Source organism: Monodon monoceros, unplaced genomic scaffold (genome assembly GCF_005190385.1).
Source record: "Monodon monoceros isolate NGI ecotype Baffin Bay Population unplaced genomic scaffold, NGI_Narwhal_1 Super_Scaffold_3, whole genome shotgun sequence".
NCBI lineage: Eukaryota > Metazoa > Chordata > Mammalia > Artiodactyla > Monodontidae > Monodon > Monodon monoceros.
Genome location: NW_021703780.1, coordinates 31,306,577 through 31,332,628, shown reverse-complemented (window position 1 = coordinate 31,332,628; position 26,052 = coordinate 31,306,577). Strand labels below are relative to the sequence as shown.

Here is a 26,052-nt window from a genome sequence, read left to right as displayed (position 1 = left end):
CCCTGCAGGCCGCCCCGCCGCTCCCGAGCTACCCTCCCGCCCATCTCCCCCCCAGCATCAGGCCTACGAGTTCCAGTTTGGCGCAGCCTACGCTTGGATGATGTGCGTCTTCACGGTGGTCATGACCTACAGTATCACCTGCCCCATCATCGTGCCCTTCGGTAGGCACCGCCGCGCCGGGACCTGGGCCCTGCTCGGGGGGACCCAGGACCTCTCCCGCTCCACTCTAGCAAGGCAGGCCACCTGAGTGGACAGGGCCCTGGCTGGGAGGCCGGCCCCTCGGGCCTCCCGCCCGGTCCCTGGCTCAGTCTGGGGCTTGGCCAGGGGGGAGGAGGGGAAAAGCCATCTCAGCTCAGGCTGGAATCAGCTGGTGTGCTGGGCCCCTGGGCCAAGTCTCCCCAACACAGCCATGTTTGCTCACACCAGTGCCTTCACTCGGGTGGATATACTTGGACACACATCGCATGCCCACTGAGGTGTACACACACACACACACACACACACACACACACACACACAGTCCTACACAGAATCCATGGGCACACTTGTACACAGCCCCGTAAACTCAGGAAAGACCTTTGGGTTTCAGCATGGTCCTTACTACTCATGGAAATACCCTGCTGTAGCTGTACCATGTGACCTGGGCAAGTCCCTCTTCCTTCTGAAGAAATTTAGCAAAGTTTCTCTTCACCCCAATTATCACCCCCACTGGTGGCCTCTCCTTTCCCCCCACTAACATCCTAACCCCTCACCACCCTCCCTGGTTATTGAAGGCTTCAAACTCCCAAACTAACCACCTTGTCCTCATTTGAAATTTCCCATCCCCTCAACCTCCAGGAAAATGGAACTTGCCACCTAATTTATACTCATCTGTTTAAGGGCAGAGATAGGAAGAACGATATGGGTTTTAAGAGGATGCTTGCTGACCCAAACAAATGGATTTCTAATAGTAGAATTCCTAGGGAGGGGCTGCAGAGTGAAGGGGTTGAAGCAGTGGAAGCTGAGGTTCCGTGGTCCTGCGAGGGGCTTGGGGCTCTATTCTCTACTGGGCCTGGGGCAGAAGAAGGGGGACCAGCCCTTCAGTGACCTCAAAAGGCCCAGGACAACCCGTGACAGACACACAAAGGCCGGCAGCTCGAGGTCAGGGCCCATGTGGCTTCCCGCAGGGCTCATGTACATGCTGCTAAAGCACCTGGTAGACAGGTACAACCTCTACTACGCCTACCTGCCGGCCAAGCTGGACAAGAAGATCCACTCAGGGGCTGTGAACCAGGTGGTTGCCGCACCCATCCTGTGCCTCTTCTGGCTCCTCTTCTTCTCCACCATGCGCACGGGTGAGGGCCGCCGCCCACCCTCGGGGACCGGCGTGGGCGGTGGGCAGAGGAGGCTCCCGCCGGAGTCGAGGCAGAGCAGGCCACGGGAGGCCACGAGGGCCGGGGGTCACAGGCCCGGGGCCTGGGAGAGGCCCCAGCCTGTGCGAGTGTGGGAGTGCGTTCAGAGGGGGCAAAAGCCCGTGGGACGGGGACCCGGAGGAGAGGTAACGGCCCTTTCTCTGCCCACCCCGACACCAGGGTTTCTAGCCCCCACGTCCATGTTCACATTCGTGGTCCTGGTCATCACCATTGTCATCTGTCTCTGCCACGTCTGCTTCGGACACTTCAAATACCTCAGTGCCCACAACTACAAGGTGTGGGGCAAGGGGGGCAGGGAGGTGGCCGAGGGCAGAATCTCAGCAGGGTGGGGTTGGGGGATTGGGAGCTGAGGGCAGGGATGCCAAGAGAGAGTAGGGTCGTGATTATGGCTGAGGGCCAGGGCATTCCCCCCATTGCTTGACTCGTTCTGGGCCCCTCAAGATTGAGCACACGGAGACAGATACCGTGGACCCCAGAAGCAATGGACGGCCCCCCAGTGCTGCCGCTGTCCCCAAATCTGCGGTGAGTGCCCTGCTCCGTGGCCAAGTGTGGGGAAGAGCCTCTGGTGGAGATCCAGCCCCAAAGCTGGGTGTGCCGTTAGTCATCCAGAAAGGGAAGCCTGTTCCAGACCCCGGGCCGGGAGGGATCTGGCTTCAGCAGCTGGAGGCTGCCCCACCCCGCCCTAGGAAGAGGGTCACCGCCCCTCCCCTCACAGGCCATGAGGTCCCCCCTCACCCCTTCCCCACGAGGGGCAGCTGTCCACCCTCACCCCCACCCTTCTCCCCCTTCAGAAATACATCGCTCAGGTGCTGCAGGACTCAGAAGTTGACGGGGATGGGGATGGGGGTCCTGGGAGCTCAGGGGACGAGCCCCCGTCATCCTCGTCCCAAGATGAGGACCTGCTGATGCCGCCTGACGGCCTCACGGACACAGACTTCCAGTCTTGTGAGGACAGCCTCATAGAGAATGAGATTCACCAGTAAGGGGAGGGAGGGCCCTGGAGGCCACGCCCTGCCCCCACCCACCCCGCCCCCCACGGACACTAAAACGCTAATAATTTATTAGATCTAAAGCCCCTTCCTTCCCCATCCCCTGCTTTCATTAAGGTATTTAAACCTGGGGATTTCACCGCTCTCCCCCACCATGGAGGGAGGGAGGGAACCCCCCAACCTCAGTGAGGAGAGCCCCGAGCCGGCCCCGGGGCAAAGAGGGGTGTGGACAGGGTTCCCCCCAGATCAGTGCCCCCCTGGGCTAGTAGTATGATCAGGAAAGGGTTAATAAGAGCCAAGGGGGATACTGGCTGGAGACCTGCTGGGGGCAGGTGGATCAGGGGCTGCCCCCCCAGTTCTTTCCTCCCTCCCCCCAAGTCCCCCTGGGATCTAGCACTCCAGGGAAGTAGAGCCTCCAGCCCCTAAGGGGTTGCATGAGAGGGGAGGGGGTGCGGAGCGGGAGGAAGAGTCAGGCCCCAAGCCAGGGGGGGGGGCCGGGGGGGGGGGGGGGGGGCGTGGCTGACACTGGAAAATGGGGTTTTGCACTGTTGTTGTTTTTTTTTTCCTTTAAAATAAAAATGGAAAGAAAAACTCCAAGGCAGGTGTCTGATTTGCGCTGCTGCCCTGGACACATGGCTGGCATCCAACCACCCTTCTGTTGGTCTGGAGGACCTATGAGGTCAGCATCCCCATGTGACCTGGGCAAGAGACTTCTTGTGTGGAGCCTCAGTTTCTCCATCAGGGAGAGGAGAGAGTAGCAGGAGGGGCCTGCTATATTCACAATGCCAGCCTCTCCACCACCCTCCCCCTACGTCCCTGTCACCTCTGCCTCTACCCCCTGCCCTGAGGAAATTGTGGGACCACTCAGAATGAGGAACAGGGACATGGGCGCACACTCTGAATTGCTGAGATCCACACAAATGGGACAGAGATTCAGGGGAGAAAGGCCGTGCAGAGCCACAAGTTCCACACTGGTCCAGGAAGGCTTCCTGGAGGGGGACGATCCCAGGACAGCTGCTTCCAGAGAGGCACTTTTAGTGGGCTGCTCTGGAGAGGGAGAGGCAAGAAAATAGGGCCACAGTAGTCGACCAAATACTGTCATTATTATTTGTTGTCATTGTTGATGCAATTTATTGAGTGGTTATTATGTGCCTGGAATTACACTAAGTGACTTCTATGCTTTTTAAAGCATTTACTCCTCAGAGCTGGCTGTGATGTCAGGCGTGGGTTTGCTGTGAGAGTTACATGAGATAATATATGTCTAGTGCTCACTTGGCCCAGTGCCCAGCACATGGTAAACACCCCATAAACATCAACTGTAATTAATACTATGCTCATTAATAGTACCTACAAAGCAGGTGTGGTTTTCCTCTTTGTATGAGCGAGGACACAGGCTCAGGGAGGGTATGGGGTTTGCCCAAGGATACCGGCCTGGGAGGGATCTCAGAGAGGTTCTCCTGAGGGAGACTGGAGAGGGAGGGAGACTGGAGAGGGAGGGTCTGCAGACCCTCCAGTTCAAGTCTGATCCATCCTCTAACATCCAACTCAAATTCACTTTCTAAGAAATTTCCTGTGACCATTGTAGCCCACCCTCCAGAGGCCCACAGAGTATACAGCGTGTATAACAGGAGCCAGACGACCTGGACTCCAGTCCTGGTTCTGCCGCCCACTTGCTGTGCATCCCCAGGAGAGCCACCTCTCCTCTCTGGACCTGTTTCCATATCAGTAAACTCAGGGAGCATGACCAGGTGACCCCCTAAGGCCCTGGAGCATCCTCCTGCCCACCTGCCACCCACCACCCACTGCAGAAAACAAGAAAGAGAGTCAAAGAACTCCCAGAAGGGAGGGGAGACTCAGAGGAGGCGGAGAAGGAGGAAGAAGCAGGTACCCCAAAGGCCTGCAGACGGTCGGCAAGAAACGGCCAACAGTGGGGACAGCAAACAGAGAAAAGCCTGATAAAAATCACCCGGATGTCCTGTGTGTCAGATCCGCAGTCTTGGGAAATGTGGACCCCAGGGGGCAGGCATCCCGAAGTCCCAGGGCTGGAGTTGCTGCCGAGCCAAGGGCAGGGGAACAGAGAGCCAGCCGGTGGATGGACAGAAATTGGCTGAGTTTCCAGCAGGGAGCACACACAGCAGTCCCCGGAGGCCACAAACAGCAGTCTCACCCTTGATCCCTCCATCAAACCATCCTGAGGACCTACTGTGCACCGGTGACACAGTGAGGAGCAAGGCTGCCTCCTGGGCACCCACAGCCGAGGGCACGACAAGCCAGACAGAGATGGGAGTGCTCGCTAGGGCCAGCCCTGTTCTTAGCACTTTCTATGAGTGAACTACAGGCAGACCGCAGAGATACCGGGGTTTCTGTTCCAGGCCCACCACAATAAAGCAAATATCACAATAAAGCAAGTCAGACGAATTTTGGGGGTTCCCAGCGCACATAAAAGTTACGTTTACACTGTAGTCTCTTCATGTGCAGTAGCGCTGTGTCTCAAAAAATGCACATGCGAGACTTCGGCAAGTTGTAATCTTTTTGCTGGTGGTAAGTTCTAAATACTAAAATGTGACCCAAAGACACAAGGTGAGCAAATGCCATTGGAAATATGGCCCCGGTAGGCTTGCTTGATTGACACAGAGTTGCCACAAACCTTCAATTTGTAAAAAATGCAATGTCTTTGAAACACAATAAAATGAGATGGGCCTGTAATTGAGTCCTCAGAGGTGCCCTATTCCAAATTTATAGATGAGAAGCGTGAGGCCCATGGCCGAGATGTCTCTTGCCCCAGGTAACGCAACCTGTACACAGTGGAGTTAGGACAGGGTGAAAAAAATCTTAGGATGTTATGGGAGCTTAAAGGCAGGACACCTTGCCTCATTCAAACATTTTAGTGTTCAGCTGAGAAAATTGACATGGAGAGTGATGACTCAAGGACCCACAATTAGGCCAAAATGACTGGCGTGGTACCAGACACCTTCCCCCAGTGTCATGGAGTTAAGCCAGAAACACCCCCATCACCTGCTCTGAGGCATGCCAGTGGCCTAACCATGCCAAGAAGAATGTTGTGGGTTGAATTGCATCCCCCAAAAAGATTTTTTGAAATCCTAATCCCCAATACCTCAGCATGTGACTTCGTTTGGAAATAGGGTCATTGCAGAACTAATTAGATAAGATAGGGTCATGCTGATCCCACTACTGGGCATATACCCAGAGAAACCATAATTCAAAAAGACACATGCACCCCAATGTTCATTGCAGCACTATTTACAATAGCCAGGTCATGGAAGCAACTGAAATGCCCCTCGACAGACGAATGGATAAAGAAGATGTACATATATACAATGGAATATTAGCCATAAAAAGGAACAAAACTAGGTCATTTGTAGAGACATGGATGGATCTAGAGACTGTCATACAGAGCGCCGTAAGTCAGAAAGAGAAAAACAAATATCGTATATTAACGCATATATGTGGAACCTAGAAAAATGGTACAGATGAACCGGTTTGCAGGGCAGAAATTGAGACACAGATATAGAGAACAAACATATGGACACCAAGCGGGGAAAGCCATTGGGGTGTGTGTGTGTGTGTGTGTGTGTGTGATGAATTGGGCGATTGGGATTGACATATATACACTAATATGTATAAAATGGATAACTAATAAGAACCTGCTGTATAAAAAATAAATTAAAATTTTTTTAAAAGATAGGGTCATGCTGGAAAAGGGTGGGTCCCTAATCCAATACAACTGGTGTCTTTATAAGAATAGGAGACAGACACAGAGAAGGCCATGTGAAGACACAGAGATGCACAGGAAGAACGCCATGTCAGTGGCTTCTGGAAACGAGGAGGCTCTCAAGATAAAGAGGTCTGGTTGAGGTGTCAGGGACAGCCCCTTCCTGGCAACCCTGGGCGGAAGAAGAGGGTCTCAGACTTATCCTGACGGGATGATACGGTGAGGACAGCCAGCCTCGTGGTGACCTCCAGAGTGCGGGTGCTGGGTCTCCTGTCCCCACAGGGAGATGGCCCTTGGACTGGTGGGTGGGGACCAGGCAGATGGAAGGGGCCAGCTTAGCGACAGCACCAGCTTGTGGGAGGACAAGTGGGAAGGAGGCAGCTGTTAAAAACGTGCCACTGGACTTCCCTGGTGGCGCAGTGGTTAAGAATCTGCGTGCCAATGCAGGGGACACAGGTTCGAGCCCTGGTCCGGGAAGATCCCATGTGTGGCGGAGCAGTGAAGCCTGTGCGCCACAACTACTGAGCCTGCGCCCTAGAGCCCGCGAGCCACAACTACTGAAGCCCGCACGCCTAGAGCCTGTGCTCCGCAACAAGAGAAGCCACTGCAGTGAGAAGCCCGCGCACCACAACAAAGCGTAGCCCCTGCTCGCCACAACTAGAGAAAGCCCGCACGCAGCAACAAAGACCCAACGCAGCCAAAAATAATAAATAAATTAAAAAACAAAAACAAAAACGTGCCACTGGGGCTTCCCTGGTGGCGCAGTGGTTGAGAGTCCCCGGTCCGGGAAGATCCCATATGCCACGGAGCAGCTGGGCCCGTGAGCCATGGCCGCTGAGCCTGCGCGTCCAGAGCCTGGGCTCCGCAACGGGAGAGGCCACAACAGTGAGAGGCCCGCATACCGCAAAAAAAAAACAAAAAAAAGGTGCCACCGACCTAGGAATCCCACAGCAGTTGGAGAGTTCTGGGTGGGGGTGGGAGTCCTCCAGCCCCTCCCCCCAGAACCTTCAACTGTCAAGCACCATGCGAGCCACCAACATGCTGCACTCCCCAGGTAGGCATTGATGGGGTTTGTCCCACTCCTGTCCCTGGCAGACTAGGACCTCCCCCCAGGGAAGGGGCTGTGTCCCCTTGAGGGTGACTCCTCCATCAGACTGGGTGCTCCTGAGGCGCAGGAGCTAGGCCTCTTCCTCAGCTGGTTTGGGAAAGAAAGGGCCACGGATGGTCAGACCTGCCGGAGCCCAACCTCGTCACCACTGAGAGTTTGGAGTCGGGGAGAGGAGAGGGACCAGCCACCGCACTGTCACAGCCACCTGGGAAACAGGCTTGTGTGAAGGAAGCCCCCGTGGCCATGGCCGTGGCTGTTAGAGAAATAAGGGGCACCCTAGGCCCAGCCTCCAGGCTTCTTGGGAAGTGCAGGCCGAAGGGGAGGCCCCAGGTCCAGTCTAGACAACATCTTTGTTTGCTCTCTGCTCTGGAAATTAAGCTGTCCCTAAATCTACAGGTCCCCAGTCTGATGGGGGAAGACAAGGCATGCCCTGTCTTGTCCAAAAATCGTCCTATACATTCACACCTTGTTTTCACATATTGCTCTAGCAACCTGCCTGTCCTTCCCACAGCCAGCCTTGTCTGTCTGTCTGTCTCAGCTTGCCCATGCCCCTGGCCCTGAGACATTCTGGGAGATAACTGTGGTGAAGTGTGTGTGTGTGTGTGTGTGTGTGTGTGTGTGTGTGAGAGAGTCCTCCCTGCCAGCCACTGAGTCAGAAGCACAGACCCGGCTGACGGAGTATGCAGGACCTTAGGCAGGTTTGGAGTCAGGACAGTGAGCAATCACTCCTCAGTTGGGTGATGGTCCGGGGACGGATGGCTCCCGGAACACGAGGGAGGTGACATTTAACCCTCATCGCCTGCCTTGGTCTGCCCTCAGATGTTCTCCAATTTTCTTAGACACCAGCACCTTCTGTGGTCCTTCCAGAACCTCTGGAGAGCTCGGCATGTTCACTCCTGGGGGCAGCCGGGCAGAGGGCAGCCCCATGGTGGAAGGGCACGGAGGGTTCCCTCACCATGCGGGGTCTTGGGCCATTCACTTAGTCCAGGTTTCTCACCCTCCACACTCTTGACATTTGGGGGCAGGATAATTCTTTGTTGTAAGGTCTGTCCTGTGCACTGTGGGATGTTTAGCAGCATCCCGGCCTCTACCCACTGGATGCCAGTAGCTCCCACACCCCAGTCCCCTGTTAGGACAATGAAAGATGTCTCCAGACATCGCCAAGTGTTCCCTGGGGATGCGATCACCCCCCACCCCTCGCTGAGAACCGCTGACTTACCTTCTCTGGGCGGGCCCTGGGTTCACCCACCTAGGTCGGCTGGCAACATGGGGTGAGGACCCAGCAGTGAAACAAAACAAGTTCTGGATTCTCTTCTCTCTTAGGGATGTTCTTTGTCCTTCCTCTCAGGACCCTGTCCTTATGCTCATTAAGTCCTGTGACAGAGGGGTATGCAGGGGGCTATGTGATCCTGCTAGGAGCTCAATAAATACTAACTAGTTGACCAGCCAGATCAGCGGGGAGAAGACAACTAACATTGTCTGAGCACCTATGGAACACCTGTCTTTTTCATGTATGTTGCATTATTTAATCCTGATACATACTTCAAGATAGGATATAGCAACCTCTTCATGCAAATGAGGAAACCGAGGCTCAGAGATGTAAAGCAACTTGCCCAAGGTCACACAGCTACCCACTCTGGCTTGGTGCAGCCCAGGGCACTAGCTCTGCTAAAGAGAAATAAGCTACCTCCTGACCCCTTCTCCAACACCATCCTCAACCTCTCCTCCCAGCCCAGGGAAGAGCTTAAGAAAGGCCACCTAGAGGCTGTAGTAAGATGGAAGAAGGGCTGGCCCCAGACCTGCTGACCATTTGTCCTTCTCTCCAGCACAGCCTCTGCCCCTCCACCGAGGCTCCCTCCCTGAAAGGCAGTAAGGGTAATGGGTGAGAGCATGGACCAGCCTGCCTAGGTGTGACCCTGACTCTGCTGCCAGCCAGGTGTGCAGCCTTGAGGAAGTTCAGCCTGTGTGCCTCAGTTTCTCCCTCTGAAGCAGGGAGACGATAATAATAAACCTAACTAACAGGGCTGTTGTGAGGATTCAATGAGTTAATGCACATAAAGTGTTTAGAGCCATGCAGGCATGCGCTGAGTCCTCAAACTCTGTTAATTATTATTACTTTTATAAATGCTGTGTAAGTGCTAGTTACTTTCATAACTGAGGGAGGATTCCTACTATCTTCTCATCACAAGCCACAGGCTTTATGGAAGAAGCAAAGGACAGGATTCCAAGTTTTTCTTCAGCAAACTCACCCTAATCCTTACAGCCAATGAAATTTTCTTAGTGGGGGCCAGAAGCCTCCAGGCCTCAGGGACCCCAAGGGACCCCAGAGAGACCTCTCTGCTGTAGCCAAGACCTTTGTCATTCCCTGCACCAACACTCTGGCTTTCCTGGGCTGAGCTGGGCCCTTTTTGGTCCCCAGCCCAAGCATGGCCTGTGGACAGTGCTGGACTGGAGTCTGCAGGTCCCACCATTTACTGGGCACCTGCTAGGGGGCTCGCCCTAATGGATGGGCGTGTCCCAGGGATGAACCACACGCCCACCCATTCCTTTCACAGATTGTTATTGGGCCCTCTTCCTGTGGGAGAAACTGAGATACACTGACCTCCTCCCTACAGAGGCTGCCAAGAACATCCTTCAAATATATATATATATATATATATTTTTTTTTTTTGCGGTACGCGGGCCTCTCACTGTTGTGGCCTCTCCCGTTGCGGAGCACAGGCTCCGGACGCGCAGGCTCAGTGGCCATGGCCCACGGGCCCAGCCACTCCGCGGCATGTGGGATCTTTCAGGACTGGGACACGAACCCATGTCCCCTGCATCGGCAGGCGGACTCTCAACCACTGAGCCACCAGGGAAGCCCCAAAATATTTATTGATCACCTACTATGTACACAATACAGCAGCAGGAATACAGGAGCAAACAAAACAGACCAAAATCCCTGCCTGCGTGAGCATTCATTCTATGAGGGAGGCAACCAGTAAACAAAATACATGTGGAGCTAGAATGGAACAGGGAGTTGGGGAGCGGGGCAGGAGAGAGAAAACATAGATTTGCAAACATAGATGAAAAATTACTACTGTCTGCAAAGCAGACAGTCACTCATTCATCCCCTGAAAGCGTTTCTGAGCCCCTGCTGGGTCAGGTGCAGTGTAAGACTGAGGGAACCCAGCAGTGGACAGGGGACCCCACCTCCACCCTTGAGAGCTCATCACCTCGGTGCGGGGGGAGGGACAGACAGGCCAGGCAGGGATGGGTGTCATAATAAAGGAGAGTGTTGGACACCAGGGCAGCCCCGACTCTGCACAGGCGTCAGGGGAGGCTTCACCGAGCCGGTGGCATTGAGCCAGGACTTTCCCAGTGGACAGATGTATGTGTGGGATGAGGAGTGATTCCAAGCAGAGGCACCAAGGCAGGAACAGTCAATGCAGCTGAAGAACAAAGGCAGCCTGTGCTCCAAGGCACTGGGCTGGTGGGTGGCAACCTGTGTGGGTTTGTCAGGCTAATAAGTGGAGGGAACGGGAGTCATTCCTGGACCCAGAGAAGTCCCAGGAGACGCTGGTGAGGGACGGGAGAACGGGTTTGCTTGCTTGGGTAATGGGAAGAGTAAGGGGGTATCAGATAAGCTGAGCCACAAATGGCCCGTGACCTCCTTAGTTGACTAGGATGGGGAGATGGCTCTGGGTCCCCAGGCCTTCCCACGGTGGAGAGGCACCTCCTTCCAGGACAGCGTAGGGTGAAGGTCACAAGCCCAATCTGGGGTCTGCGGTCAGGCTTAGTCCACCCCAGCCCTCACTCCGTGACCTTCGACCCACTACCGACCTCCGAGCTCGGGCTTCCTGTTCTGGTCACCGTGGGCACCGCATAGCCCTCTCTCGGGGCCCTGCACAGAGCAGGCGCTCAGGACTGGTATCTCTGCTGTTCTAACTCTTCTTGCCTGTCCGCTCGAGGGAGGAAGCATAACTGAGACCCCCCTGCTCCCCCCTCAGCAGCTGCCCCCCTTCTTTTCCTCACTCTGGATTCCTCCCACACCCCGGCCCCAACTGGGCTCTGTTTAACTTAGACCACATCCTTCCTCCCTTCCCCCAAGCACTTCCTTATTCCAGAGGCAGCTGAGAATGTGGGGAGATGGGGGGGCGCAGGCCCCCGGTGCCTGGGTGGGGTAGGACTGGAGATTCAGAGTAGACCTCTGCTCTTCTCGTCCCTCCTCCACACTCTCCTCCTGGGTCCCCTGCTGGTGGCAGTGGGGAATCAGTCCCACAGAGGGCTGACAGGTGTGGGCAGGCATACTCAGGAAGGGTGTAAGAGGTTGCAGTCCCTCTGGGGGAGGAGGGATCCTGGGTCCCCAGCTGCCAGCTGACTCAGGACCTGTCAGCCGGCCTGACTTTTCCTCTCAGAGACCCAGCCACCCCGCCCACTGGGCCATTCCCTAACTGGACCCTCCCCCGCGAGCAGCCCCTTCCCCTCTGCCCTCCTGCCCGCTGCGCTCCATTATTTCCACTCTCCCCAAAAGGCAGTGTCTGTTTGCATGGTCTGGAGGTCATTTTCTTTAAACAGCTTTATTGAGCTGTGACTCACATACCATACAATTCACCCATTTAAAGTGCACGATCAGTGGTTTTCAGTACATTCACGGAGTTGTGCAACCATCACCACAATCAATTTTAGAACCTTTTCATTCTCCCGCAAAAGAAACCCCATACCCTTTAGCCATCAACTTCCAATCCCCCAACCCTCTAAGCACTAGGCAACCATGATTATACTTCCTGTCTCTATATAGATTGGCCTGTTTGGGACATTTTACATAATCGAAATCATACAATATGTGATCCTTTGTGACTGCTGTCTTCACTTAGCATAATGTTTTCAAGGTTCGTCCATGTCGTAACATGTCTCAGTACTTCATTTCTTTTTATTGGTGAGTAATATTCCGCTGTGCGTGTATTCCTCACTTTGCTGGTCCATTTGCTGGTCCGTGCATCAACTGATGGACAGTGGGGTTTTCTCCACTTTTCGGCTATTGCGAGTGTTGCTGCTGCTATAAACATTTGTGCAGAATTTTTTTTTTTTTTTTTTTTTTTGCTGTACGCGGGCCTCTCACTGTTGTGGCCTCTCCCGTTGAGGAGCACAGGCTCCGGACGCGCAGGCTCAGCCGCTCCGCGGCACGTGGGATCTTCCCGGACCGGGGCACGAACCCGTGTCCCCTGCATCGGCAGGCAGACTCTCAACCACCGCGCCACCAGGGAAGCCCTGTGCAGAATTTTTTGTATGGACATATATTTTCATTTCTCTTGAGTATATATACCTAGAGGTGAAATTGCTGGATCATATGGTAATTCTGTGTTTAACTTAGGGACTGCCAGGCTGTTTTCCAAAGTGGCTGCACCCTTTTACATCCCCACCAGCAGTGCCCGAGGGCTCCAATTTCTCCACACCCTCCTCAGCACTTGTTATTACCAGTCTTTTGGATTAGAGCCACCCTAGTGGATGTGAAGTAGTATCTCATTGTGACCTGGATTTACATTTGTCTGTTGATGAAGGATGTGGAGCAGTTTTTCATGTGATTATTGGTCACTTGTGTATCTTCTTCAGAAAAACACCTATTCAGATCTTTGTCCATTTTTCGATTAGGTTATTTGTCTTTTTATTATTCAGCGGAGACCGTTTTCACCAACAAGGGGATGGTGGCTCACATAAGCCAGAACCGACTCAAGGCCAAGGGCATGGGCCAGCACCACAACGCCCAGAACTACAACAACCAGAGCTTTGAGGAGCTGCGAGCACTCTGCCTACGGAAGGGGCGGTTGTTCAAGGACCCCTTTTTCCCCGCTGAACCCAGCTCACTGGGCTTCAAGGAACTGGGCCCCAACTCCAAACACGTGCAGAACATCAGCTGGCAGCGGCCCCGTGTGGGCACTGGGAAGGGAGGCATGGACTCATGGGGGGTGGGGGTAGTAGTGACGTCCCAGTCACTTGGATAATCTCCAATCCCCCACCGCCCTATCTTGGCTCTGTACTAGACTCCATTTCCATCAAGGCAGGGGACGGTTCGGGACAGGCTTAACTAAAACCTCTCAGAAAGCCCCTGGGAAGGTCACTCACTGACCTTTGCCATCCCAGCCTACAATTAGGCCAAGTTCCCCCTGCCGCGCCCCCATCAATGTTTCCCCTAGAACTCCAAGAGACAGCAGCATTCCCCAGGGAAGTGGGAGGGAGCTTGGGAAGGGGGGTGTCCTGGGCTCTCTGAAACTTTTATTCCTTCATTGCAGCAAATCACAAGCAATCCTCAATTCATTGTGAATGGGGTCAGCCCGACCGACATCTGCCAGGGGGTGCTCGGTGAGTGGGGGGCAGGAAAGCTGGGGGCAGGGGGTGAATTGGGAAAGAGTGCCGGGGTGGCTCCTGAGGCTGGGGGACTGGAAGCCCTGGGTTCAGACAGCTCTTCTGTGTCCCTTTTCCTCCCCTAATCCGGATTCCACCCCTACCTGCTGCCACCTGGGTCTGGGAGCAAGCAGTTGCTCCAGGAGTCAGTGACTGAAAGCAACAAACATCTATCATCTCACAGCTTCTCCGGGGCAGGAATTAGGAAGCAGCATAGCCTGGTTGGTCCGGCTCAGGGTTTCTCATGAGGTGCCACAGGAGCTGAAGGATCCCCTTCCAAGATGGTGCACTCACGTGGCAGGAGGCCCCAGGTCCTTGCCACATGAGCTTCTCCGTAGGACGCTTAAGTGTCCACACATGGTAGCTGGCCTCCCACTGAGTGAGCGGCCCGAGAGGGAGCAAGGAGGAAGCCCGAATGCCTTCACCACCTGGTCTCAGGAGAAGCAGGCGGTAACTCCCCCATGTTCTGCTGTTAAAAGCAAGCTCCCAATCCGGCCTAAGGTCAAGGAGAGGGGAATTAGGCTTCTGCTAACCACTGCAAGTGACACGACTTCCTCAGTCTGGGGTATCAGGTAAAGGAGCGGCCACTCTCCCGCAGGCTCCCACGGGCAGCCCCCAGAGAGAGCTTCCTCCCTAAGCCTGGTCCTATCCCCCGGTTTCCTCCAAACCCCTCATTGCATCTTAAGGAAGAAGGCCAGGGTGGGCTTCCTCTGGGCTGAATTGTGTCCCATTTGTGGCAGAGAAGAGGGCAGGGTGTGGGTAGGGCAGAGGCCAAGGAGACAGCAGGTCCCACAGCTGCCGCTGGGGCTCACTGAACTGGAGGGCCCAGGGTTACCAGAGGAAAAATTGCTTCTCCCTAGGTGCCCTTTCCACAATGGTGACGACAGTGTCCTTAACATTCCTCTCCCCCCTTCTACCCCCCTCCAAGCGTTCCTCAGGCAGTCAGAAGGCCTTGGTAATCACAGAAGCTTTGCCAGTGCCCTCAGCCTCAGCCTGGCCCATGCACCCCCTCAGGGCACCACCCTGCCCCAAGCCCCACCCATGGTCTGAGATTCCCCAGGAGAGATGGCAACAGATGACCTCAGCCCAAGAATCCTGCCTCTGTGTCCCAGTGAGGGTACAGACTGAGCCCCTTGGGTCTCTAGTGTTACGGGGCTGACAACAAGGAGAGCCGTCTTGATCACCACACCACTTTGATCATGGGGTAGAGGTGGGGGGCCATGGGGGAGGGGATTGGCCTTGTTCAAGGGACAGGAGATGATTGGCTGTCCCCCAAAGATGGCAGGTCCCAGAGGGAGGAGTAAGACCAAGGCCAAAAACACCTTCTCCCCAAATCCCAGAACAAAAACATCTGGCTCTGATTTGTGAGTCTCTCGCCTAATAGGAAAGGTGGAGAACTCAACCCCAGAGCTGGCCCTTCTGCAGTGGGAGGGCATCGGGGAGGGGGCCACAGAGCAGCTCCTGATCTTCTGGGGCTTGGACTCTGGGATCCACACACATGGGAGTGCTCAAACGGGGAGCCCTTCTGTCTTTCCAGGGGACTGCTGGCTGCTGGCTGCCATCGGCTCCCTTACAGTGTACCCCAAACTGCTGTACCGCGTGGTGCCCAGGGGGCAGAGCTTCAAGAAAAACTATGCTGGCATCTTCCATTTTCAGGTGAAGGGCGATTTGAAAGCCAGAGTTGGTTTGTGTATGAGGGGTGTGTGTGTGTGTGTGTGTGTGTGTGTGTGAGAGAGAGAGAGAGAGAGAGAGAGAGAGAGAGAAAGAATTAGTACATGCTTTGAAGTTTACCTTTTTTCTTTCCTTTTTGAAAAAAACAACATTTATTAGGGTGGATTTTTGTCTAATTATCAGAGAAATATCCTCTCACTAAAGAAATTGTGTAAGCTAATTTTTTTTTTTTTTTTTTTTTGGCGGTGCGCGGGCCTCTCACTATTGTGGCCTCTCCCATTGTGGAGCAACAGGCCCCGGACGTGCAGGTTCAGCGGCCATGGCTCACGGGCCCAGCCGCTCCGCGGCATGTGGGATTTTCCCGGACCGGGGCACGAACCTGTGTCCCCTGCATCGGCAGGCGGACTCTCAACCACTGCGCCACCAGGGAAGCCCTCAGCTAATTTTTTAAAGCCCCCAAAGGAAATAGTTGTTATCAGTTTGTGATTCATTCTCCTCCTCCTCTTCCTCCTGCTTCTCTCTCTCTCTGTCTCTGTCTTTCTCTCGGTAGATACGCTCACATATGTATATGCACGTATACGTGTGTGTATGTGCATGTGCGCATATGACATTGGGAGTTTCTGTCATGTAATTTTTGTAATCTGCTCTTCAAATTATTCAACATGTGGACAAATTCCTCATGTCATAAAAATATTTCTGAAAGTCACAAGAGTTTTTAAGACCTCAGAAGTCCTAAAAGTCCAGCCAAGGTCAAAAGGTGGGTGGGTCCCTCTGGAGGCCATGGCAGAACCTGGAGGTGAGGCTGGGGGGAGGTTCAGGCCTTTCACTGCCTTTCTTTGGCGGCGGCGGCGGCGGAGGGGTGAGGGGTCCTCTGTTACTGGTGTGTCACTGAACCTGACACCAGGAGGCGCTCGTGTAACAGAGTCTTCATGCAAGAAGGGAGGGGGGATGTGCGCGCGCGCGCGCGCGTGCGCGCATGTATGTGTGTCTGAGCTCGGAAGGGGGCCTGGGGCATACAGATGCCCCACGCCCCGCTGAGACCCACCTTGCCGCCCGCAGATTTGGCAATTTGGGCAGTGGATGGACGTGGTGGTGGATGACCGGCTGCCCACAAAGAATGGCAAGCTGGTGTTCGTGCATTCAGCCGAGCGCACCGAGTTCTGGAGTGCCCTGCTGGAGAAGGCGTACGCCAAGTGAGTGCCCCAGCCTGGCGATTTGCCTGGCCTCCAAGCTTGCTCTGGCAGTCGGCAGTGACGGGGGGGGGGGGGGGGGGGAGGGTAGGGGAGCAACTGGAATCAGGGGAAGAGGCAGGGGGACGGCAGGACATCCCTCCCTTCCCTCACCTCACCCTCTGAGGTCCAAGCTCACAACTGCATCCCAGAGCCCAGACGGTAACCTCTCTGTGCCCACAGGCTGAACGGATCCTATGAAGCCCTGTCAGGGGGCAACACAGTGGAGGGCTTTGAGGACTTCACGGGGGGCGTGACCCAGAGCTTCCAACTCCAGAAGCCCCCTCCGAACCTGTTGAGGATGCTTAGAAAGGCCATAGAGCGATCATCCCTCATGGGGTGCTCCATCGAAGTAAGCCATGCTCGGTCCTGCTTCAGGGCCTTTGCACCTGCTGTTGCTTTCACCTAGAAAGTTCTTTCTCCAAATACCTGCATAACTAGCTCCTTCTCATTCATCTTTTAGTTCAAATGGCCCTTCCTCAGGCTAGCCTTCCCTGCTTCCCAATCTAAATTAGCCGCTCCTGCCCCCCATTTCCTCTCTACTTTGTTTTGATTTTCTCCCCAACATTTATCATGATCAGAAACTGTCTTACTTATCGACGTGTATATTCACAACCAATCTTCTCCAGACAGTTTTCATATTCCATGAAGACAGTGACTTTATTTGTCTCATTCACTGCTGGGTCCTGGGGCTTAAGATGGTACTTGGCATGCAATAGATACCCAACACATATTTGTTCAAATAAATAAATGAACCCAGAGTGCTACTGTAAGACCCAGCAATTGTATTCTTGGGCATTTATCCCAGAGAAATGAAGACTTATGTCCACACAAAAGCCTGTACCCAAGTGTTCAAATCAGCTCTATTCATAATAACCAGAACCTGGAAACAACTTAGATGTCTTTCAAAGGGTGAACAGTTGGACATGTGCATACATACCAGGGGATACTACTCAGCAATAAGAAGAGATGAACTATTGACACACGAAACAACTTGGATGAATCTCAAGGAAATTATGCTGCATGGAAAAAGCCAATCCCAAAAGATTCCATACTGTATGATTCCATTTACATGACAGTCCTGAAATGACAAAATTTTTTTAAATGGAGAACAGATTAGGAGTTGTCAGAGGTTAGGGAAGAGGGTCATAAGAGGTGGATGTTGCTTATAAAAGGGCAACACCAGGGATGCTACTGGTGATGGAAATGTTCTATATTGTGATGATGGTGGTGGATACAGAAAACTACACATATGATAACAATGCATAAAACATACATAAATGAGTACTAGTAAAAGTGGAGGCATCTGTATAAGACTGACGAATTGTGTCAACATCTTCATCCTGGTTTTGATATTGTGCTATAGGGAATTCCCTGGCAGTCCAGTGGTTAGGACTCTGCGCTTCCACTGCAGGGGGCAAGGGTTCGATCCCTCATTGGGAATCTAAGATCTTGCATGCTGCGTGACACGGCCAAAAAAGAAAAAACATGATATTGTGCTATAGTTCTGCAAGATGTTACCACCGGGGGATACTGGATATGGGGTGCACGTATCTCTCTGTATTATTTCTTAAAACTGCATGTGAGGGAGCTCCCTGGTGGTCCAGTGGGTAAGACTCCGGGCTCCCAATGCAGGGGCCCGGGCTCAACCCCTGGTCAGGGAACTAGATCCTGCCTGCTGCAACTAAAAGATTCCCCATGCCACAACTAAAAAAAACAAAGAAACCTGCGTGTGAGTCTACAATCATTTGAAAATACAAAGTTTAATTTAAAAAAAAAATGAACCCAGAGAGTTGTCACCTCACTTCAGGTGCCCCCATCCCTCTGACCAGACCTTGAGTTCCTTTCCTTCCTCTCTGTTCTGTGTAGATCAACAGCCAAAGTGACTTGGAGTCATTGACGGAAAGGATGCTGGTGAAAGGACATGCTTACTCAGTGACCGGCCTTCAGGATGTGAGTCTGACCACTACACCCCACCCAGAGGGACAGGAGAAGGAGAACTTCTGTGACCCTACACTCCTAACCTTTGCCCACAACCCACCCAGGTCCTGTACCACGGCAGGATGGAAACACTGATTCGGGTCCGGAATCCCTGGGGCCGGATTGAGTGGAATGGAGCCTGGAGTGACAAGTAGGTGCCCAGACCAGCCCTCTGGGGGGAGGGGTAGAGCACAGAGCAGGCCCACGAGCAAGGCCATGCCACAGAGGGACTGACTGGCATCCGGTCACCTGCGCCCAGTGTGAGCCCTTCCCCTCTAGATTCTCCATCTAACCAGGACCCCCAGTAGGCAGACATTCAGGGGTAAGGGCATCCCTGGGGGAGGACCGAGGTGCCTCCTGACCCCCTGCCCCTCCACTGCCTGTCTCTGCTCCAGTGCCAAGGAGTGGGAAGAGGTGGCCGCAGACGTCCGGAGGCAGCTACTGCACAGGAAGGAGGACGGAGAGTTCTGGTCAGCGCCGCTTGAGGAGGACCACCTTCTGTCCCCATACCCAGTCCCTTCATCTCTCCTGCCACTGTCCCACCTGTGCCTTGGATGGGGAGGCTCTGGGGGTCGCCTTCAGGTGTGGGTGTGCTGCTGATGGGCTCTGGCCCATCTAGTTGCGGCAAGTGGGGGGCTACTCTTCGTTGCGGTGCGTGGGCTTCTCATTGGGTGGCTTCTCTTGTTGTGGACACGGGCTCTAGGCGCGCGGGCTTCTTGCCGCTCCCCTCCACCACAGGATGTCCTACGGAGATTTCCTGGACAACTTCACCCTCCTGGAAATCTGCAATCTGATACCTGACACGCTTTGTGGGGACTACAAGAGGTGTTGGCACACCACCTTCTACGAGGGCAGCTGGAGGAGGGGCAGCACTGCAGGGGGCTGCCGGAGCTACATTGGTGGGCGAGGGGACTCAGGGGTGCAGGGAGCAAGGGCTGGGCCACTGACTCACCGCACACCTGGGCCCCGTTGAGGAGGCGGGCTCTTGGCTGGGAAGCCCGTCCACCCTGGGAAGGGCAGGGCCATCCTGACCTGCTTCCTCCACAGACACATTCTGGACCAACCCCCAGTTTAAGATCTCTCTCCCCGAGGAGGGTGATGCCCCAGAGGACGACGAAGCCGTCTGCACCTGCCTGGTGGCCCTGATGCAGAAGAACTGGAGGCGGGCACGGCCCCAGGGAGCCCAGCTGCAGACCATCGGCTTTGTCATCTACTCCGTGCGTGCCCAGCTGGTCCCCCAGCCACTCTTGCTCTCCCCATGGCCTCACCCCTGGGACCACTGCCCACCCCACCCCACCACCTGACCCGGGACCAGGACACCCTCCAACTGCCTCCACACCCCTGTCTCTTTCCTTTTTCCTTTTTTTTTTTTAATTGGAATATAGTTGATTTACAAGGTTTATCAGTTGTACTTATACATATATCCAGTTTTTTTTTTAAGGAATTTTGCCTTTTTTAAAAAAAAGTAATTAATTAATTAATTTATTTATTTATGGCTGTGTTGGCTCTTCGTTTCTGTGTGAGAGCTTCCTCTAGTTGCGGCAAGCGGGGGCCACTCTTCATCGCGGTGCGAGGGCCTCTCACTATCGCGGCTTCTCTGTTGCGGAGCACAGGCTCCAGACGCGCAGGCTCAGTAATTGTGGCTCACGGGGCTAGTTGCTCCGCGGCATGTGGGATCTTCCCAGACCAGGGCTCGAACCCGTGTGCCCTGCATTGGCAGGCAGATTCTCAACCACTGCGCCGCCACGGAAGCCCCACTTTTTTTTTTTTAAGATTCTTTTCCCGTATAGGTCATTGCAGAGTATTAAGTAGTTTTCCCTGTGCTATACAGTAGGTCCTTATTAGTTATCTATTTTTTTAATTTTTAAAAAATTTATTTGTTTATTTATGTATTTTTGGCTGCGTTGGGTCTTCGTTGCTGCGCGTGGCTTTCTCTAGTTGCGGCAAGTGGGGGGCTACTCTTCGTTGCGGGGTGTGGGCTTCTCATCGGGTGGCTTCTCTTGTTGTGCCGCACCAGCTCTAGGCGCGCGGGCTTCAGTAGTTGTGGCACGCGGGCTCAGTAGTTGTGGCCTGCGGGGTCTAGAGCGTGGGTTCTGTAGTTGTGGCACACGGGCTTATTTGCTCCGTGGCGTGGGGGGGTCTTCCCGGACCAGGGCTCGAACCCGTGTCCCCTGCATTGGCAGGCGGATTCTTAACCACTGTGCCACCAGGGAAGTCCTAGTTATCTATTTTATATATAGTAGTGTGTATACGTCAATCCCAATCTCCCAATTTAATCCTCACTGCCCATCTCGGCCCTGTCTCTTTCTGGAGTGGTGCTTTGCGCTTTTGAGGCAGGGCTGGCAGTCTTCTTTTCAGATTGTTAAAATGTAAAACACTTAGGGAGCACTTCTTCTGTGCCAGGCATTGTTCCCAAGGCCTTTCGAATAGTAAAGCCTTTAATGAAGAGGAAGGAGATTGGGAGCCAGAGAGGTGAGGTCACTTGTCCAAACTCACACCAGTTCCCACACACCCGGAGATTTCTCCAATACCCCCAAGCCTCCCCACATGGGAGCATGGACTCCGGCCAAGAGAAACCCCTGACAAGCATTTCCCAAACGGTGCTTTGCAAAATCCTAGAAATGCCCGTTTGTCCATTCATTTACATAGTCAGTGATATTTATGGAGCACCTACTGCATGCCAGGCCCCAGTCAGTCTCCAGAGGTTCAATCGTGAACAGAAGCAGACACGAGCCTTGCCCTCCTCCTAGGCTGTGAGTCCCCCAGGTTAACAGACACACCTGAAGCCATTTCCAAGGTTAGACACAGCCCTGCCAGGAAAGGCTGTATTCTCTACCCCAACCCAGAGCTCCACGGGGCCATCAGTATATTAAAGGTTCTGGTCATCCCTGGAGGAGAGCAACCTATTTATCTTGGTTTATCTCACCTTTTTACAAACTTCTATGTGCTCATTCCTCGGTTTCAATAATCTCCTATTAACTTCCTGCAAGACATGAGCGCTCCATGGAAAATGCTCTCCTAGTTTTTTATCCCAGCTCTTTAACTGTTCAGCAGTGTGAGATTGGGCAAGTTATCTCACCTCTGGGGGATTCTCTTTCCCATCCTTAATCTGCAGTGGTAAAAATCTCCCCTTGGCAAAACTTTGTGTAAACCGTACTTTGCCATCCAAAGCAGAAGGGTTATTTTTTTTTTATTGGGGTGTAGTTGTCTTACAATGTTGTGTTAGTTTCTACTGTACAGTGAAGTGGAGTTCCCTGTGCTATACAGTACATTCTCGTTAGTTATCTATTTTATACATATTAGTGTATATATGTCAATCCCAATCTCCCAATTCATCCCACCACCACCCCTTTCCCCCCTTGGTGTCCATACGTTTGTTCTGTACGTCTGTGTCTCTATTTCTGCCTTGCATACTGGTTCATCTGTGTCATTTTTCTAGATTCAAAGCGCAAGTGTTATTAACGCTGGGACTTTTAGCTCTTAGAGCCCACGCCCCTCCCCACCACCAGCATCCCAGTGCCCTTAGCACCCCCCAACACACACACACCTGGCTTCCACAGGCCTGAGCCCCTTCACCATCCTGGGGATCTGACCCTCCTCTCTCTTCCCTTCCCAGGTCCCAAAGGAGGTACAGAAGACATGGGGCTTGATCCTGGGCAGACATCCACCCCGCTCCTGGCATGTGGATGGGCAAGGGGTGGAATTCGGCGAAGGGTTCTGGGCCCACTGGGTCAGGGTTCCAGCCCCCTTGGGCCCTGAGTGAGGGTCAGGGAAGGAAACGACCACACTGGGGTTACCTGCCAGATGGGCAGGGTCCAGGCCCTCTCTAGCCCTGCCCAGCCGGGCATCACCGTGGGGGTCCCTCCCTCCCTGCCCTCCCCTGTGGGCCCTGTACCCACCTCCAGGGCACGTACAGTTTCAGAACCTCCAGGACGTCCACTTGAAAAAGGACTTCTTCGTGAAGTATCAGGACCTGGGCTTCTCAGAGATCTTCACCAACTCACGGGAGGTGAGCAGCCACCTCCGGCTGCCTCCGGGGGAATACATCATCATTCCTTCCACCTTTGAGCCGCACAAGGATGCTGACTTCCTGCTCCGGGTCTTCACGGAGAAGCACAGCGAGTCCTGGTGAGGGGCCCCACCTCACTGCTCCAAGGCCCCCTGTCCCAGAGCTGTAAGATTCAAGCTCAGGGGGCAGTCAGCTGGGTCCCCCCGCCCCTGTCCCTATTGTACAGTCAGGGAAACTTAGGCATGAGGCAGGGAAGTCCCAGGTAGTAGCAGAGCCAGAGTCAGAAGCCAGATCGCACGAGCCCGTTCCATATTGCTGCAGACACACGACACGACCTCCCTGACCATCCCACTGGAATCCCTGTCTCCCTGACCCCTGCTCACTCCGAACCTTCATCCACCTCTGCCCAGGGAACTGGATGAAGCCAACGTCGCTGAGCTTCTCCAAGAGGTGAGGGGAGGCTGTGGGGGGTGGGATTTGGGGGTGGCATGTAGGGGTGTGGAAGAACTTTCTGGACTGTGTCCCTCTCCCACTCCTTTCCCTCCAGGAGAACATCTCTGAGAATGACATAGATCAGGACTTCATACGTTTGTTTCACATAGTGGCCGGTGGAGAGGTGAGAGGCAGAGGGCTGGGGGATTGAAAGGAGGTGGTTTGGGGCTGAAGGGGCCAGAGCCGGGGTTTACGGTCCACCTTCCTAGGACAAGGAGGTGGGCATATATGAGCTACAGAAGCTGCTCAACAAGGTGGTCTCCAAAGGTGAGTCTTCCATCCCCCACTCACAACCCTTCCCCCCACCCTTAATCACCCCCCACCCCTCCCCCCAAACCCCAACCACACCCTGCTCATCCCTCCCCTTCTTCCTGCCCCTTCCCTCCCTCACAGTCAAAAACCTCAAAACCAAGGGTTTCAGCCTGGACGTGTGCCGCTGTATGGTCAACCTCTTGGATGTATCTTCCTGTCCAGTGGGCAGTCCTGTCCAGTGCTCCCCTGCCCCAGCCCCCTACCCCTGAGCCTGGCCCTAAGGTGGCCATCTCTGACCAGCCATGCCCTCCTTCCGGGTGGGGATTAGGCACTGGGGTAACAAAAGATGCCAGGCTGTTACCATGGTTACCATACAGGCCCCTTGGGTCTTGTGCCCTACCTCGGTGAGTCCCTCTGCTTCCCAGCCCCCAGGATGCCCTCCCCACCCTCCTCTTATATCCTTGACTACCTCCCAGAAAGATGGCTCTGGCAAACTGGGGCTTCAAGAGTTCCAGATCCTGTGGAGAAAAATCAAGAAATGGACGGTAAAGGGCATTGAGGGGGCAGTTTATGGAGGTAAGAAAGAGAGGTCCTCCGGAGGGAAGAGGACTAGTAAGGATGGAGCTGGAACAGGAGCCCCTGACTAGACACACACACACACACACACACACACCAGGATGGAGCCATTGATGTGTTGGCGTATTACCTAGTCAAAATATTCAATAACCAGCACAGTCCAGGTATCAGCCAGCGTAAAGGATACAGGCAGAGGGCCCCGGGCAGGGTGCCAGGAAGTAACCCCACAGTCACCAGGTGATAGGAATACTGGAGCTCAGCGGGTGGGCCAGCATAGGGGCCCCCGGGGTCTTGGGTAGCAGTCGTGAAGCATTTCGTCACTTCAGCCACCGTGCCATGCGCATGGCCCTACCACATCTGTCTTGTCCCTTCAGGACATCTTCCGAGAGTATGACCAGGACCACTCAGGCACCTTGAACTCCTATGAGATGCGCTTGGCAATTGAGAAAGCAGGTGGCCAGGGGCAGGAGAGGGCTTTGGGGCAGGGACGGGGGAGGCAGCGGCGGCCAGAGGGCTGGACTCTCCCCCTCCACACTCCTCTCTCTCTCCCAGGCATCAAACTGAATAACAAGCTGACACAGGTGTTGGTGGCCAGGTATGCAAATGACGAAATGATCATGGATTTTGACAGCTTCATCAGCTGTTTCCTGAGGCTGAAGGCCATGTTCAGTGAGTCAGGCACCTGCCCACTCCCCACCCTGGGCCAGGGGACCGCCGGCCTTCTCCCACATACCCACACGAAGAGCACTGCTCCAGAACCATTCCCCTCCACCAGGCACAGCTGATCTGGGCTCAGATCCCAGCTCCACCACTTGCTGGCTCTGTTGCCTTGAGCAAGTCACTTTATCTCTCTGTGCCTCTGTTGCCTTACCTATAAATACAGATAACAGTACAGCCTGCATAGAAGGGAGGCGGAGATTAAATGAGATAGTATTTGGAGAGCACTCAGAACAGGCCCTGGTTCAGAGCAAGGCTGTAGGAGTCCTTACCATTAATTCCCTGCTGGGCTGGGGGTTTGGCTGGGAAGAGGGAAGGAACGGCTTCTTACACCCTTTCTAACATCCTCCCTAGTCGGGAAGGGGTCTTGCAGACCACTGACTCAGCTCCCAACCCTTCTCCCTTGTCTCCTCCTTGAAACAGCGTACTTTCTAACCATGGACCCTAACAATACTGGCCAGATTTGCTTGAACCTGAACCAGGTACATGGAAAGGATCCTCAGGCACCCACCCCCACCCCCGCGGCTCCACTGGCCCTTCCCTTTCCCCAGACGTCATGCCCCACCACCACCTCACCCATCCTCTGATGTTCTTCTTGCCCCACAGTGGCTGCAGATAACCATGTGGGGTTAGTCACTGCGGGAGCCTGGCTTCCTACCGCCATCGGCCCCGCCCCGCCCCACCACCACCCCGCCGCCGGGTTCTGGCCTGGGGGCCGGGGTGCTCCTTGTGGCGCTCAACTCTGCGGTCTCTGCTGATGGAACGGCCGAGATGCCGTGCTTATTCCCGCAGCAGGACCTCCAGGCCCACCCTCCCAGCGCAAAGTGTTTTTCCCCCACAGTCTCCCTCCCTCTCTGAGTACATTTCACTAAAGATTAAATGACACTTCTGCGGTGTCCCCGGCTGGGGAGGCTGTCCACGTTTCCTACCCTACTCAACGCTGGCCGGTTTCATGGCTCCCCCTTCTCCCCCCCCCCAAGGGCATTATTATAATGAACAACACATGCCACTGGCTTCTGTGTCTCTTGTGTTTCTATGCCAGAAAAAGACTGGCAGGGGTGTAAGTCATTTCCTCAGTACCAAAGAGGGGACACCCAGGAGCTCTCAGTTGGGGTGATACCACCCCCTATCCAGGGAGCATTTGGAAATGTGTGGTTGTCACAGAAGCTAGAGGGCGCTGTTGTCATTTATGGGCAGCGGCTGGGATGCTAAAGGCATAAGAGTCCGTCTGCGAACTGTACACAGCGCGGTACCCAGAGCAGCATCCGAGGGGAGGGCTGAGCCGCAGGACCCAGAACCGCCCCTCCCATCTCCTTCCTCAAACTGGAGTCTCCAAAGGTGACACTGCTGGTCTAGCAAAAGTCAAAAATCCTGCACTGGCAGGAGTCAGCCAGTCACAGAAAGGAACTGACCCTCTTAGATGTGTGGCTGGGAGGGGTGGGGGACAGTGGCCGTGGGTGAGTTCATTCCTGCCTTAAAGGTGTTCAGATTCAAATCATTCTT

The 26,052-nt window shown here is 54.3% G+C and overlaps 2 protein-coding genes across 2 annotated transcripts in view; both read left to right on the top strand.

Annotated features, from left to right (window-relative positions):
* TMEM63B (transmembrane protein 63B) overlaps window positions 1-2,995 on the top strand; it is a 23,029-nt gene extending 20,034 nt beyond the window's left edge. Inside the window, exons 20-24 of the mRNA XM_029243247.1 lie at window positions 56-161; window positions 1,167-1,334; window positions 1,572-1,687; window positions 1,854-1,934; window positions 2,204-2,995. Of these exons, the coding sequence (XP_029099080.1) occupies window positions 56-161; window positions 1,167-1,334; window positions 1,572-1,687; window positions 1,854-1,934; window positions 2,204-2,395 (663 nt within the window). The 3' untranslated portion in view covers window positions 2,396-2,995. The remainder of the gene's footprint in view (window positions 1-55; window positions 162-1,166; window positions 1,335-1,571; window positions 1,688-1,853; window positions 1,935-2,203) is intronic.
* A 4,162-nt stretch (window positions 2,996-7,157) lies between these two features.
* On the top strand, window positions 7,158-25,553 carry CAPN11 (calpain 11). Its single transcript, XM_029243277.1, has 22 exons — window positions 7,158-7,188; window positions 12,898-13,151; window positions 13,512-13,581; window positions 15,161-15,279; window positions 16,354-16,487; window positions 16,707-16,875; window positions 18,393-18,476; window positions 18,569-18,654; window positions 18,899-18,973; window positions 19,242-19,402; window positions 19,551-19,720; window positions 22,120-22,131; window positions 22,420-22,631; window positions 22,923-22,962; window positions 23,060-23,128; window positions 23,214-23,271; window positions 23,398-23,462; window positions 23,733-23,801; window positions 24,207-24,285; window positions 24,385-24,501; window positions 24,973-25,031; window positions 25,156-25,553. The coding sequence occupies exons 1-22, from the start codon at window positions 7,158-7,160 to the stop codon at window positions 25,180-25,182; spliced, it is 2,160 nt and encodes a 719-aa protein (XP_029099110.1). The 3' UTR covers window positions 25,183-25,553.
* The last annotated feature ends 499 nt before the right edge of the window (window positions 25,554-26,052 follow it).

Bases quoted from the DNA above. Each gene is read 5' to 3' on its own strand.
- CAPN11 (XM_029243277.1), top strand. From the start codon at position 7,158: ATGCGAGCCACCAACATGCTGCACTCCCCAG. The intron at 18,477-18,568 runs GTGAGTCTGACC...CAACCCACCCAG, and splicing joins CAGTGACCGGCCTTCAGGAT to GTCCTGTACCACGGCAGGAT. The intron at 25,032-25,155 runs GTACATGGAAAG...CTTGCCCCACAG, and splicing joins TTTGCTTGAACCTGAACCAG to TGGCTGCAGATAACCATGTG.